This window comes from Excalfactoria chinensis, chromosome 2 (assembly GCF_039878825.1).
Source record: "Excalfactoria chinensis isolate bCotChi1 chromosome 2, bCotChi1.hap2, whole genome shotgun sequence".
Taxonomy (NCBI): Eukaryota; Metazoa; Chordata; class Aves; order Galliformes; family Phasianidae; genus Excalfactoria; species Excalfactoria chinensis.
In genome coordinates this window covers 106,117,043-106,131,656 of record NC_092826.1, presented here as the reverse complement: position 1 = coordinate 106,131,656, position 14,614 = coordinate 106,117,043, and the positions used below count along the sequence as shown (strand labels likewise).

The 14,614-nt window shown below is 41.5% G+C and overlaps 1 protein-coding gene across 8 annotated transcripts in view; it reads left to right on the top strand.

Annotated features, from left to right (window-relative positions):
• Positions 1-6,285, top strand: part of OSBPL3 (oxysterol binding protein like 3) — an 88,211-nt gene extending 81,926 nt beyond the window's left edge. For all 8 annotated transcript variants that reach the window (XM_072329310.1, XM_072329311.1, XM_072329315.1 and 5 more), the window contains one exon: positions 606-6,285. In XM_072329310.1, the coding sequence (XP_072185411.1) occupies positions 606-702 (97 nt within the window). In that variant the 3' untranslated portion in view covers positions 703-6,285. The remainder of the gene's footprint in view (positions 1-605) is intronic.
• Positions 6,286-14,614: the final 8,329 nt, after the last annotated feature.

The following is a 14,614-nucleotide window of genomic DNA, read 5'->3' as shown; positions in this document are numbered from 1 at the left end:
CAAGTATTAGAGTAGATGTGAATTACGCATTTTGCTTTCCAATAGTGATCTCTTCCTTCAATAAATCACAGGTTCTGGTTTAGTTAATAGATTAATTTGTTGTTGTTTTGTCAAAAATGTTGCACACTGCGTTCAACAGACTGATACATTCAGGGTTACAGTGCATAGAATGGTGAGCCTCGCTTCTTGGCTGAGAGCTGCAATAACTGTGGTGAGCTACTTTTGGAGAGGAAAAAGGAAACTTTCAAATCCCATCTCAGTCAGGACAGAGACAATGACTGTTCAGGTTTTAAAAAAGGCACATTCTTGTAGAAACTTATGCAAATCTGCCTGATGGCATCTGAGACCATGAAGTAAACCTGCAGTGTAGTATTCAGTGCTAAGGACAGTGAAACAAGGGTATTTTGTATTTCCCCAAGGCCCAAACATACCAGTTAAGTTCACCAAGCTATGTCTCCTTGTTTGAATGTATTACTGAACTTCATTGCATCTGGTTTATGGGCTGGATTAGGTACCTGCACGTAGTAGTATATTCTGTATCACACAGCAAATACATAGATAATATAAGCTTTACATTTGAAAGAGAACTGTTTAATCTTTGATAGGAAATCCAAAGATGACTCCTGGGTGAGCAATGGAACCTACATGGACCTTAGGAAAGAACCGGGTTTTTCCAAATTGGACAATCCTGTCCTTTGGTGAAAGAGGAGCCAAGTGAAGATATCCCATGCTGTATTCCTGGATCTGATTTAAAAGAAGTGTATATATATATATATATATTTATACACACATATAATATATGTGTGGGGAGTGTGTATGTGTGCAAGTGTGCATATCTCCAGAGTTGTGCTTAATTTAGAACCTGATAATTCGTTTTCTCTACTCTGTTTCAATGATTGCTTGAATGTACAAATACCCTAACGTCTTTTTATAAAACATTTAATAAATAGCACTGAATGTTAACAAGTAGAGGGAAAAGAGGAGCCTTTACACTACTTTTCCAATGTGTAATAATGTCAGTTAAGAGTTAACTTATGCCTTATCGAGTTGCATTGAAGACAGTAGCATCAGCATCTCCTAGCTGTGCTGAGAAATGAGCGTCAAGCCTTAGTGACTCAAACTGTAAGTAGGCTTCCACAGTTCAGTGAGTAATTCAGCTGTCAATGGACTGGTCTAAATTGCTAAAACAGATTATCAGCCAGTGCTGAAATCTGAGTATAATCTTTTGCTGCTTGCGGAAAAGATTTAAATAAGTTTATCTTTCTATTAGCTTTCTTACTAGCATTATTGGACGAGGGAGTTCTGCAGTTACATCAGTGGATCAAGTCATAAACATAAGCTGCACCTGGCTAAAAGTAGTGCTAGAAATTCAGGAATCGCCAAAACTTTCCACTGAGAATCTTCCAATTTATAGTCGCCAGCAGGGCACGAGGAGGTCTTTTGTATATAATGTTTGAGCACTGTCTAGATGAAGCAGCTCTCTCTTTTTGCAGGAAGAAATACGTATACAGAGCACGAAATCCTGTGCTTCCATAGCTTCATTTGTTTTTATTAACCTAAAAACTGCAACAGTAAGACTTTTTAAAAAGTAAGCAAATTAACTGATTGTTTTAAGCTGGAAATTTTTTCTTAGTATTTTGATATTTTCTACCTCTTAAGAAATAAACGACATATTTAAGATCTTATATTTAAAAAACGACCATCTGCCTTATGGAGAAATGTATGGAATCGTTGATCTTCCTCTGTTTGTTTGTTATATTCAGATAAAGATTCAAGTGTCTTGCACTAAATCAGTTGCATCTCTTTCCTGTAGTGTTATACATTTGGATAGATGTGTGAAAGCACTAAGTCGCTGATTAAAATATAACAGGAAAAAAAGCATAGCAGAAGTCTCGCTTTGAGTCAGGATTAGAGTGGTGGGCAGTATCTTATTTTCCCATGAAATCACAATGCTGTGTTCATTAACAGAATAATTTGCATTCCTACCCATCCGCAGTTTAAGCCTGCCTCGTGATTCTTCACATCTGTTGTGTGTGTCTGTGACTGTCTGGCATCAACACGGATTTCAGGTTTAGATCTGTGTCCACCATCACTCTCTTTCCTTACATACCATTTCAAAAAGTAAACCCTGTCTACGATAAACATTGTTTATGTGACTTATGACTGGAACAGTTGGACGATGCGTGGATAAGAGTGACTCTTAGAAAAGCTTACAGCTTACTGTGTGCTGCTTTGTTCTAAAGAAAACCCATTCAAATTGATCAATGTAATACTTGTAACATGAAGTAAATACTATGAAAACTTCCATTTTAAACCAAATCTGTGGTATCAGTTTAGATGTACGTTTAAGTTTTGCTTTCTGCTACCATGAAGCTTCATTGTGTCACACACAGATACATGTTTTCTCACTATTACTCGCTTTGCCCATGAACTCTGGGCTTACTATCATTTCTGTAATTTATCACCAAAAATGTTAGTATATTTTCTTATACTTACCGTGTCTTTTAAAAACTCAGCTAGCACTCCAACAGCTTGCAACAAGGCGCGGTTCAAGTCAGCATGAAAACAAAATCTGGGCTTTTATTTTCAGAAGGGAATCTTAACCTTTGGGAACTGTTCGGCTTTTCAAGGAAAATGAAGATCTCTTCATGACTCGAATCCTTCTTGTTTTATTCTCGTATTACCAAAACTTGACACAGAAATGAGTGGATGTTTGTAATTATCCTTGTTGTTTGCAGTTACCATCTATAACTAATAATTACGTGCATTTAGCAACAAAGAAGGGTAGGAGAAAGGAGAGGAAACATGCTTTTAAGTAAAGGAGTAGCATTGGTAGTGGATGCATTGAACTTGCACATTGTTGTATTTGGCAGCTGTTGTGATTATTGTCTGATCTGACTGCTGGTTTTTCTATGTATGGAGTGGGATTCCCCGTACTTTGTTGTATGAACTAGTAGTTAATAGCATTCAAAATAAAGGGATTAGAGGGAAAAAAAAAAAGCAAAGATAAAGAGCTGTAATGCATTAAAGTCTGTGGGTGATAAAAACTAATCTCATTTTGATGTTTGAGTCATGAGTTTTGAGAAATCCAACTGGCATTGTTTTCCTGTATCTTACAATGTGAAATGTCTAAAAGACACTTAGTTAAAGACAAGGAGCAGTAAGCTGGGAAGTGCCTTATAGAAAACATCGTTTCCTTTAGTAAAATTCCCATATCAAGAAGCGAACATCAGAATTTCACTACTTTTATAAGTTAAATAATGCCCAAGATTATACTAGGCATTATTTTTTTTTTCCTTAGATAAAGAAAAATAGTTGCACGAGTAGGAGCTCCTTTTGACAATCTGGTGTAACCAGTGGTGAATGATCCTCTGACCAGTGTTTCCAGCTGCAGTACGGTTGTCCCAGCCTATGTTTGTATGAAAGAATTGGGTTTAATCGCTAAGCTTCTGTCAGCTGTATATTAAGAAGTGGAAAGAAATTGTCTCGATGTTATTTCTGTATTTCTGTATAAAAATATATTAATCGTTCACAAACTTTGATATACTCTATAGTTATTCTTGGTGAAATGTGAAATTTGGGTTTCCCCAAAAAAACTCTGGATGTTTTACAGTGCATAACTTCCATTCTCTTCCAGCAATGCACCAGGGGAGATCTGCTGTAGCAGAAATAAAGTATTAGGTGACTGACTGTTTTCTTTCCTGCACAGCAGTGATTCCCACACTGTTCCACTCAGTACACCACTGCCTCCTGTTTTAGCACTCTTACTTGATGACTTTGTGAGTATTGATTAAGACAACAAACAGTTAACGGGACAGTTTGAGCGCCACTCATCCAGCTCTCCCCTTCTCCGTGCACCCCTTCACAGAGCAAAAAGGTTAACTACAAATTCACATCAAGGTAATGGAGCAGCTCATGCATTTGAGTGTTGCAATGCTGACTCAATTTTCAGATTGCACAGCAAAGAGAGAAAAAAAACGAGGGAAATAGCCTTCATAGGGACAGAAACCCACAGCTGTACTTCCAGATTTACAGGTTTGACATTTAGAATCAGATTTTGGTGCAAAGTTTGGTGCTACGAAACAGTGTAACTTGTCCAGGACGCTGCTCTTGGTAGTACAAAGTGCTGTATAGACTGAGTGGAAGTAGTGTGTACCATTCATCATTGCATCCCGTTCTTAATCTCTGATATATGTTTTGTGTTAATTTGCCTGCAATAATCTATTTTTTTGGAGTGCTTTTGAAATACAGATCCAGTCAAGTACTTAGTTTCTTCATGCAGAGCTTGGATAACCTACATTTATGCATAACTTAGAGTCCTCTGAAGAATTTGAAGCAGGTTTCTGGTTTCCTTTCAGACCCAGCCCCTGGAGGAGGTGGTGGTTGCAGACACAGTCACCTTATTATTTGGCAGTTAACTGTTTAGTTTCCCTGCAAGAGTTTCAGGCTGTTGAGGTGAGGCCACTGGACGGAAAGGAACACAATAAACATACAACTGGGGGCAGCCTTGGGGTTGGGGAAAGGTTCTGTGCTGTTCTTAAATAAAACAATAAAGTCTCTGCCCTTTAATTTCCCTCAGCTGTTTTTACACTGCTTTTAGGCCCCCTGCCATCTAAAGGTCCTTATTCAATGTCCCATTTTCTCTATTAATAAGAAAAGCCTGGAAAGTAGTAGACCATCCCATTCTGACAAGCTTTTAAATGACAAAATGTAGTTACTTTTTTTTCCATAAGCATTGTGGCCTATTTCTGTACTTTTCCATTGACTGCGGATGGGGCTTTTCTTCATAGCGCCAGCTCTGGTGTCAGACCACAGCCTGGTAAACGTGCAGCTACATCTGCTCCACATACTCCTAGTTCATGTTTTTGCATCTGCTTTTGTGTGAATCTGTTCAGTAATGTCTCCGGATGATCAGCAGTTCAGAGCAGAAAATGTTCAGCGTATCTTATTTTGTTCAGATTTTGTATGTAACTTATAGGAAGTGGGGGCGTGCTGAAGAGGAATCCAAAACCCAGACTACCACACCTATGTAACAGTGAAGGGTGAAATCCATCTTCTCCACACAACTGAGTTCACCTTGCACGAGCTGGAGTTGGATGGTGCTATTCAAATGCTAAACTGCAAGGCTCTTTAGATTAGGTATGTTTTCATCCAAGGATTTTGCCTCATCCTTTCTATCTTCTAGCTACTGGTGGGTGCAGCTTAGTCCAGCAGCTGGAGTCGCTGAGGACTTTCAAATCTGTCTTACCTATCGAAACTAATTAAGTGCTGTAACTCATCACCAAACACATTACTGTGCTGCTCAGTTCTTGATGCTGTTCTTGCTGTGGTTTTTGAAAGCAATAAGAGAAATTTCCCACATAAGTAGCTGCTGTATGTTAAAAACATAATTTAAGTAACCCTTTTCCTTACAGATACAAGTTGGTGTTACTGCTGTATAAAACAAAACTGTATTACAACTTATGGGAAAGTTTTGGAGGCTGATCCACTAGGAATGCTGAGCTCTTTCACCTCCACATCTCTGGGGTGATGGTGAGAATACGTGGTATTCCAGAGAACTGTGTTTATATTGAGTGTTTAAATTGTTCCAGTACTGGAAAAACATGCCACGTGTATAAGGTATTACATATGCAATGCTGCTAAGTACTGACTTTGTTGTATGTTTTGATAGGCATTAATGCTTTGTGGGTGCAGACAGTTATCCTCTGTGTTAGAGTCACCACCAGCTTGCAGGTTTTTGAGAATATTTTCTGTGGTCAGCACCGTTCCTGTTTTCAGCTTCAGTTACTGCAGGAATCTGTAACAACCTTAGAGCGCCTTGATGCACAGTTCCATTCACATTTTTGTCTCTGTAACCGATTTAGTTGGATGTGAATAAATCGTACTTGCAAAAGGCCACAGAGCACCCTCACTTTTTCCCAGGAGTTGTAAGCATCTTTCTGCAGTGGCTGGTAGTGACAGCTGAAACCAGGCGAGCTGCTGTAGCTTTTTTACTGTTTCTTAGCTGTGGTTTTTACGCCTTCTAAAATGGCGAGTACAAAAGAGATTCCATCTGCTAAAAGTCTTATTTATTACTCTTACAATCTGTCTAGTAGTCAACTCCAGCAGTTTTCCAGTTGTTTGCAGGTTACCTGCATGCACGGTACACTTGCATGGCTGTTACGCCAGACAGCGGAGCAGGAAAAATTCAATTACAGCACTAAGTTGTAAGCAGTTTTTAGTAGACAGATGTGCAACGCAAATGTTGTGTATCAGCATGAAAGTGCAGACCACAAACTGCACACTCTCCAGAAAACAACTTCTAAAACAAGGAAACAGACTGTTTGCTATTTAAAAGAAATAGCTGGAAGGAAACTATCGATGTGATGTTTTCTCCCTCAGAGAATGGTGGTTTGGTACAACTCTGCTAGTCAGCTACGTCCCACCATGTGTATATAAGATGCAATACGGATGGATTAGGGTCTTGAGGAAGGTGGAAATACACGAAGAATAGTCCCTGACGAAGCTGTAATTGCAGACTGCAGTTCTGTAGTGCTTCCCAGTTTCAACGTGTAAAAAAGGTTTGGTAGGTGGAAACATGGATGTTCCAGGAAGAGATGGGAAAATTGGATCAAGGAATCTGTTACCTCACAAAACATCCCCAGCTGCGTTATGAAGCAGAAAAAGGAGAGAGGCCACAAGAAATGCAGCCTTTATGGAGCGCAGGAATTGCCTCCTGTTCTGTGAAATCCATCCATTTTGATTGTGTATCGAGTTTCTAATTTAGAACTTACTCGTGTTGTCAGTGGAATCACTTCATTACCAATTAATTTCAATGAGATCTAATCTGCTTTAATTGTACCTGAAACAGCTGGCATCTAGAGCAGGTCATTGGGGGAAATAAAAGAGAGAAAAAAGCCCATCATTTTACAGAGTTAGTGATGGGTTTTTTCCCATTATGATAAAAGGGAGAGGAAGATGGCAAGGGATCCTTGTTTCTTATGCTCTTGAACATAAAAGACCTCAGGCAATAGGAACATCTCTGGATACAGGTGAACTCCTCGTGGTTGCCAGCTTCCCTCTTTGTGGTCAGTGCTTCCCAGGCTGAGGGTGTTGTTGTGCTTCACAGAAGTGTAAGGTGAACGTGGCTTATGGAGACCTGCATCCAACTGATGCTTCACCTCAGCTGTCTGTTCATTTACAGTAATCTCTACTTAAAAGTCAGTGCTTACCGCGAAACGGTTCAAAGCACCGCAGCGTGAGGAAAAACAATGACAGCTGGGCAAAGTTTGCTCTGCACAGTAACTGTCACATATTGGCTGCTTCTTCCTTTTTTTATAATGCCTCCATTACATTTCTTGCATACATTGCCTTCCATGCTCAATTTGTTGATATTTAACTTAGGCCCTTTTCCCCCACTTCTAGTGCAGGATACGTAGAAACTCATAGGGTCAGTCCAGGTTTTTAAGGATGTTAAATGCTACGCAGGTACCAAGTTCTGCTGTGTAGTTATGAATTTCTGTATTTGCTTACTCTGCTCCAAGGGAAATAATTGAAATTGCTGTGTGTAAACCTTCCTCTGAGATAAATCAAGGTTCCTCTGCTGAGTGGGGTATAGCAGTGTCTTGATTTAACTGCGAGTTGAGTCTTCGGATTCACTGATGTGTATCTTTGGTGGCTCTTGGAACAATGATAAATTCCTGTAAGCTAGGACATCACATAGAAATGCATCAGCTGCAGTTCCTGTTTGTAACATCATTGACTCAGGGAATTACTTGGCTTTCTCTATTAGGTACTGTCCCTCTTCACGGATTTTGTTTGAACCAATAGTTCAGTTTCTGTTTTAACAGGATCAGCTGTCAGAACTGGAAAACATGTGGGGTTGTTTTGTTTTGTTTTGCATAGTTAACATTGCTTTTCTTTATGAAGAATTTATTTAATAAACTGTATTTCCTAAATTACAAACTCGCTTTTTTTTTTTTAATTCATATGGAAAAAAAGCTCCATGATAAAGGCTGCAGTGAAACCACACTCAATTATTGCGGCACAAGCCTTGAACAATCTTTTCCTTTTGAGATGTTATGAGGGTATGTCTGAAATGCACTGATTGCTGCCTAGAGCAAGGCAGACGATGTAGGTTGATCAATGGATGAGAACCTGTCCAATAACTGAGAGAAAGATGTACTGTTTTGTTTACTGTTTGTTATCATCTCAGCTGTTGTCAAACGGGAGGTGGAGTGAAATCAAGAGATCATCCTACTTGTATTAATTGTTTGCTGCTTGCACTTTGCCTGAAAGAGAGCACTGCAATGGGTCAGTGAGGGCAAACCTGACTTTTTCTGTCTGAGTTCTGTAGGTAACAAGAAGTTGCAAGCATAGCTCATCCTTAACTCAGGGATGTTGTATTTTTACCTTCTGTGGATATCAGAAATTGGGGAAGATGTGCCACATTGCATGAAAGGCAATGGTAGGAGCTCCATTGTATTTTATCTAGCCACAAAGCTTCAAAAAACTGATGCTCGTATGCATGCTTTGTTCTTTGACACTGGCTCCAATATAGATGCCAATAGGAATGACTTTGTTTGAAGCAATGGGAGAAGGGACGAGGGGGAGGAGTATATATTGTTGAAATAAGATCCGCAATACTTTAGTGTGCCGTCATGAGGTCCTAGCTGAAAGAATGACTGCAGTTCATGTGTTTATGGTACTGGCTTCCCTTTGCGCTGCCATTTCCTCTCAGGACACAGCTGGCCTTACTTCTCTCTTTCAACTTGCATTGCTCACACTGTAGTATATTTGTACTGGTGAAGCTGGACCGCAGACACATAAAAGCCAAGTAAAACCCAGCTCAAGCTGACTGAGCAATTCTGTAGAAGGGAAACATGTCCTTGTCTCCCAATTGCCAGGAAGATGGATCTGGGAATAAGAAAGTCATCCACCCCAGGTCACTTGCATTGTCCCTTTCAGAAGCTGCTCATCCAAATCAGTGTGCCATTCAGACAAACAAGGGCAGTGCAAGGAGCAAGGACACCAGTTTTTCCTGTGACAGAGTGCAGAAAAATGTATTTTTAACAGTGAGAGAACAGAGCAACACTATTTCATATCTGACTTCATTTGCAGCACAATTAATACCTGGTCTACAATGTAATTGTTATATAACAAATAGCATAAATATCCACACTTAGCAGCCCACGCATTTTTGAGCTGCTTGCCAGCCCTTACTCCTTGTTTTGACAAGAACTGTGCTTTTCTCACCCTGCTTTGTGTTAGAGTGGAACAACTAAGCATGTTCCTACCACAGTGTCTCAATGATCAGCCCTGTGCAAAGTGGGGTCTGTTTTTACCTTCAGTCCCCACTTGCCGTGTGCCTTCCTGCAGCAGATGATGAAGATGGTTGCTGACAGTTCCTGTTGCAGCGACCCTGAGAAGCCCCAGGAGCCCCATCTCGCCCCATTGTGGCAGCCTCACAGCTCCTCAAAACCCTTTGTTTTTCTTTTGCCATTTGCAGTCATCTCAGCACATCCACTTTATATATGAGCCGTGGCCTGCTTCAAAGCTCTCAAAACCAATTTCTCCATTTCCAGCTCTGTAGGTACTAAAAAATGCATTTACTTGATTCTCCTAGAGAGACGCCTTTGTATTTTTGCCCTGCAAAAGGAACGCTAGTCATAATTCAGTTCAGAAAGAGAGACCGAGCTGACGGTTAACACATAATGAGAATGAAGGTTAAGGAATTGCATAATAATTGAGAAATATAACAAAGGAGCCACGAAAACCAAGATGGACAGAATTTGTTTTAAATCCTAATAAAGCTATAGCTACAAACATTGCGAGAGATGAAAACATCCGTCTGGCGTCGTTCAATGAAATATTAATGTTAGCTTCTGGACATTTTGCAAGGTTTGACTGCGGCTGTGCTCCAGTTGTGTTCCACTGTAACACAAACACCATCCGGCCTGTTGCCTGGTGAGAAATTGCCAACTTCTGCAGCTCCTTTGGAAAATTCCACCCAAATGATCTGCTCTCAGAGCTGGATCTCAGAGTGCTTGTGCACACACGTCCTTTCAGAGGATGTTAAGAGCAATTGTGTGAGCCAGGAGAAAAGTTAGGAGTTGATCCAAGGAATTTCCTCCTTACAGTCAGCCTCGCTCTCTCCAGGCAGCTTCATCACAGGCTCTTTCCCAGGGATCCTTTAACTCCTCTTGGTTTCCCAGTTCTGTCCTGCACTTTCTGTGTATGTGGCACCGAGGGCCATGGCTCAATGGGAATGGTGCTGATGGACTGACGGTTGGACCTGATGAGCTTAGAGGTCTTCTCCAACCTTCGATGATGACTGATGATTCTTCCACCCCCCCGTAACAACGTGAGCAGCACTACTTTTAAGATCATGTTTTCACTGATCTGAAAATGTAACAGTGAAACAGTTGTTAACTGGAGTATAATCGATTACATCAATGCATATCGTGTAATCATTTAGAAGCAATTCTACTTAGCTGCAATTAGTACTAGGTACTGTACAACTGTCCTTTCAATAGTGCTCTGTGGTGCACAGTTATATTTTAAAGCAATGTACCTGTTCATGTAGACTAATGTAGAATAATGTGCTTTTAAAAGTACTGTGTGTATGTAGGACCTGCGTAAATGTTTGGGGCTCTTGCGCAGAATTTGATAGCCATTCCATTCGGTTAGCTTATGATCAAGTTCTGCTGCCGAGTAGTCTGAACAATACAACAGCCAGATGGTCTCTGATAAAACCTTAATGAGGCCAGATGGTTCATAATAAACTACTATGGAAAAAGAATTTTGAGGCACGCAAGAAACATCATCTATCCCTATATCTTCATTTACCGTTACTGTAAAAGAAGCAAAATTCTGCGGCCATCATCTAATCTACATGTTTAAGTTAGAACCACTTTGTGCATCTTCACGCAAGCTGCCTTCCCAGTCATAGTCACAGATGTCACTAGATGATTGGTCAGATAACCACAAAGATCCTAGCCTACCATTTCTACCATTTTTCTTAAGGTGATGGGAAAATCATCGAACAATCACAAGGTTTTCATGGGAAGATGTTAAGAAAGTTACAGCTACTTTAAAGCAAAGTCATGGCGGAGACAAGAAAGCTTTTACAGCAAGAGAAGTGAGCCCTATTGCCAGAGGATATTCACTACAGAAGGGTGAACAGTGTCACGTCTCACATGTGCACATCAACACGCTGACACCATGATCTGAGTTTTGGCACAGGCAATACCGAGTTACACTGAACATGTATGTCTGTCTGCCACATTTCTGCAGCTCTCAGCATGGCACTCCCCAGTTTCCTTTCATGGGACTAAGAGATCCGCTACTGAACACTTTTCATTCTGGTCCACAAAAGCAATAGAGATAAAACTGACAATAAAACAGGTCACCTCTAAACAGTGGCCAAACTAATCTCACAGTCAAAATCTCCAGTGCTTAAAGTGGGTGCCTTCCTGTTGCCTTCTAAAAGAGCTTCATGGGCAGCAGCTCACAGAAACAGGTGTAGAAATGCAGCCAAATGGCTTTGTGGCTACTTCTGATGGACCCAGTCCCTTCCAGCTGACTGAGTGAACTGACTGTCCTCCACTAAGCAGGATCCAGTAACTTGCTGTTTGTGGAGCCTGTCCCTGGCTGCTGGTGCTTTGCCAAGGGGCTGGTGACAGCTCTGCCAGCAGGAGAGTGAGAAAGCTGTTGTTTGCAGCAGGAAATGTTTCTCGGGACCGACTGGCACCAGTGAAAACTGTATAAACTACACAATTCCTATCTAATGTCCAATATAAATGAGGCTGGTTAGTTGGTTTGAAAGAAACAAAAAATCTGTTCGGGTCTTTTATTCTTGCAACAGGAAACGGGGGGAACAATTTCACCCTTTCAATGGTGATTTGGCTTATGTTGCTGGACACCTTCAAAAGCAGTTGCTTTACCAACTGTCCTTCCCCCCCACCTCCCCCTCAAATGGAAGCGTAAAATAATTTCACACTTTATTCTCTGCATTTCCTCCACAGAACTGAAGCCAGCAGACCCTTTCCCAGCCAGCATGAGGGTTTAAATAAAGCCTAGCAGACAGGCATACAGCAACAGAGAACTCTGAACAGCTCCTGACCTTCCAATGTAGAGGCTGGATTTAAGCAAGTGCTCTCTAGCCGGGCTGGCTGCATCCTGAAACAACGCTGTGACTGCTCTGAGGCGTTGTACACCATTAGTGCAGTTGCTGATGCTGCCCTCATGAAAGCAGTCTTAAACATTTTGAAGATATAAGACAAAAAATAACCATTAAGAAATTCCCCTTTGCAGACAGTTTCGGTCTTACACTCTATCCTAATGTCAGTGACTGGAAAATATAGGACAGATTATGCTATCGCAATGAAAAGAATAATAAAGATCTAATATATAATATTGACGGGGTGCACAGACCCCTTCAGTACTGGGTAGGAATAACCATTCTGCAATGCTGACATCTGGTGGTGCTCAATGATTTCTTTCCATAATACAATGTCAGAGGAATTCCATAGAAATACATGAAGAGCACACAACTACTGCCTGCTTTTCTGCTTGTTTGTTTTTCCTTTCAAACTAAACGCACAGGTTCCAAAACGTGGAAAACGCCTGATCAATCTGGTGGCCTTCTGTGATGGAGCAACAGCATCAAAAGGTGTTGCCAAGATAAGTTATGGCTGCACTGTCCCTGGAGGCATTCAAGGCATGGTTGGATGGGGCCTTGGTTAGCCTGACATAGAGAGTGGAAAACCTGACGCCACAGCAGGGGGATAAAAACTAGATGATCACAGAATCACCAAGATTGGAAAAGACCTCCAAGATGACCCAGTCCAACCATTCACCTGTCCCACTAAACCATGTCCCGTAGTACAACAAAATCTTTAAGGTTCTTTTCAAGCCATTCTACAGAGGAAATTACTCACAGGGGACGTGTATTACTCAGTTTTTTTTTAACACTATCAACCCACGTGAACAGTCATTCCCCCTCCTGCTTATATGCTCCTTTCAAATAGTGGAAGGCTGCGATGAGGTCTCCATGGAGCCTTCTCTTCTCCAAGCTAAACAAGCCCAGTTCCCTTAAGCATTCTTCACAGGAGAGTTGCCCCAGCCCTCTGATTATTTAGTAGCCCTCCTCCAAACCTTCTTCAAGAGCTCTGTGTCTTTCTCATGCTGGCATCTCCAGGCCTGAACGCAATACTCCAGATGGGGCCTCACAAGAGCTGAGTAGAAGGGGACAGTCGCCTCCCTCTCCCTGCTGGGCTCCCCTTTTACTGCAGCCCAGAATATAGTAGTGCACACTGCTGGCTCATCTCCAGCTTCTCATCACTTTTATCCTTCATTATTCATGGGAATGAATAATGGAGGATCAAGGCAGGTATTCAATCCTAAATGTCTCCCACTTTAAGCCAATTTCAATATCAGTGTTTGAAACCTTTACGTTAATTGCCACGTCGCCTCAAAACTGATAGTGTCCAGACCTGTTTCAGTCTCTTCTAATTAACGCGAGGCACCTTAAAACTGCCTTATGTTGGCTTGTGTCTGTTAAGTGGATAAAAAGTGTCTGTTTGACGTTTTCTCTTGAAAACATGAAAATGCCCTTGGTGCAGACACCCCTTAATTGGTGCACGCTTAACCAACAGTGACTTCCTTAAGCTGACTGGCAAGTTTCACTGTTCTTGCCTCCTCCCTCCCTAGCGAACATTTCCATGGCAATGTGTTTCAGTGTCACTTCCTGGCCTGATTTCTCAAAATCTGCTTAAGCAGACACTTGCATTGGAAGTGAATCACAGGCTGCCACTCCTTGGAAAAGCACATGAGGACTGCTAATGAAACGTGCTGTTACCAGCCACTGGAGATTATGCCTGGAGCATTAATCCTGCAGCTCGGTGCTGACCCTATAAAGAGATCTCCTGAGGACTCCTAGGTGCTTTTCTCAGGGTGAGGCTGGAGAAAGAAAGTTTTTCTTTTTATAGAAAGTAAATTGTCACATATGCAGATACTTAGTTACAATCAGGCTTTTTGTTTGAAGTCCTGAAAGCAGGTACAGCGTAAGTCATCTGTTTATCATTGATTCACTGAGCATCACAGAACTGCTAAGGCTGGAAAGACCACTAAGATCATCTAGTGCAACCATCAGCCCATGCCCATCAGCACACTCAACAATCCCAGTTCCCTCAGCTGCTCCCCATTCAACTTGTGCTCCAGACCCTTCACACCTCCATTGCCCTTCCTCGGAAAAGGAGAAAGGAATATTTCTTGGAGAAAAGTATTTGGGACAAAGCGTTGAAGTCTGGGTAGGATGTCCCTTATGGGAATCGGAAAGGGTTTATAGATTGAAACCCACTGAAGCTAATTGGAAGTTTAGGATCCTTTTCTTTCCAAAGACCAGCTGGGCTCTCCTGCATTAAGCTCTGGTGATTCAACCCTTGTGGCTGCTCGCCCAAATGCTCTCGTTGGTACGGCTCACTCAAAAACACTTCTTCGACGCTTTGAAGAACTACTCGCTGTATTTCTGTAGGCTCACGAACGTCTCACCGGATGGGTGCTGTTGCAATCCCTACGGTATTTTATTCTGGACGACGGCAGCACCCCACAGCCATGTGCCGGAGACAACATG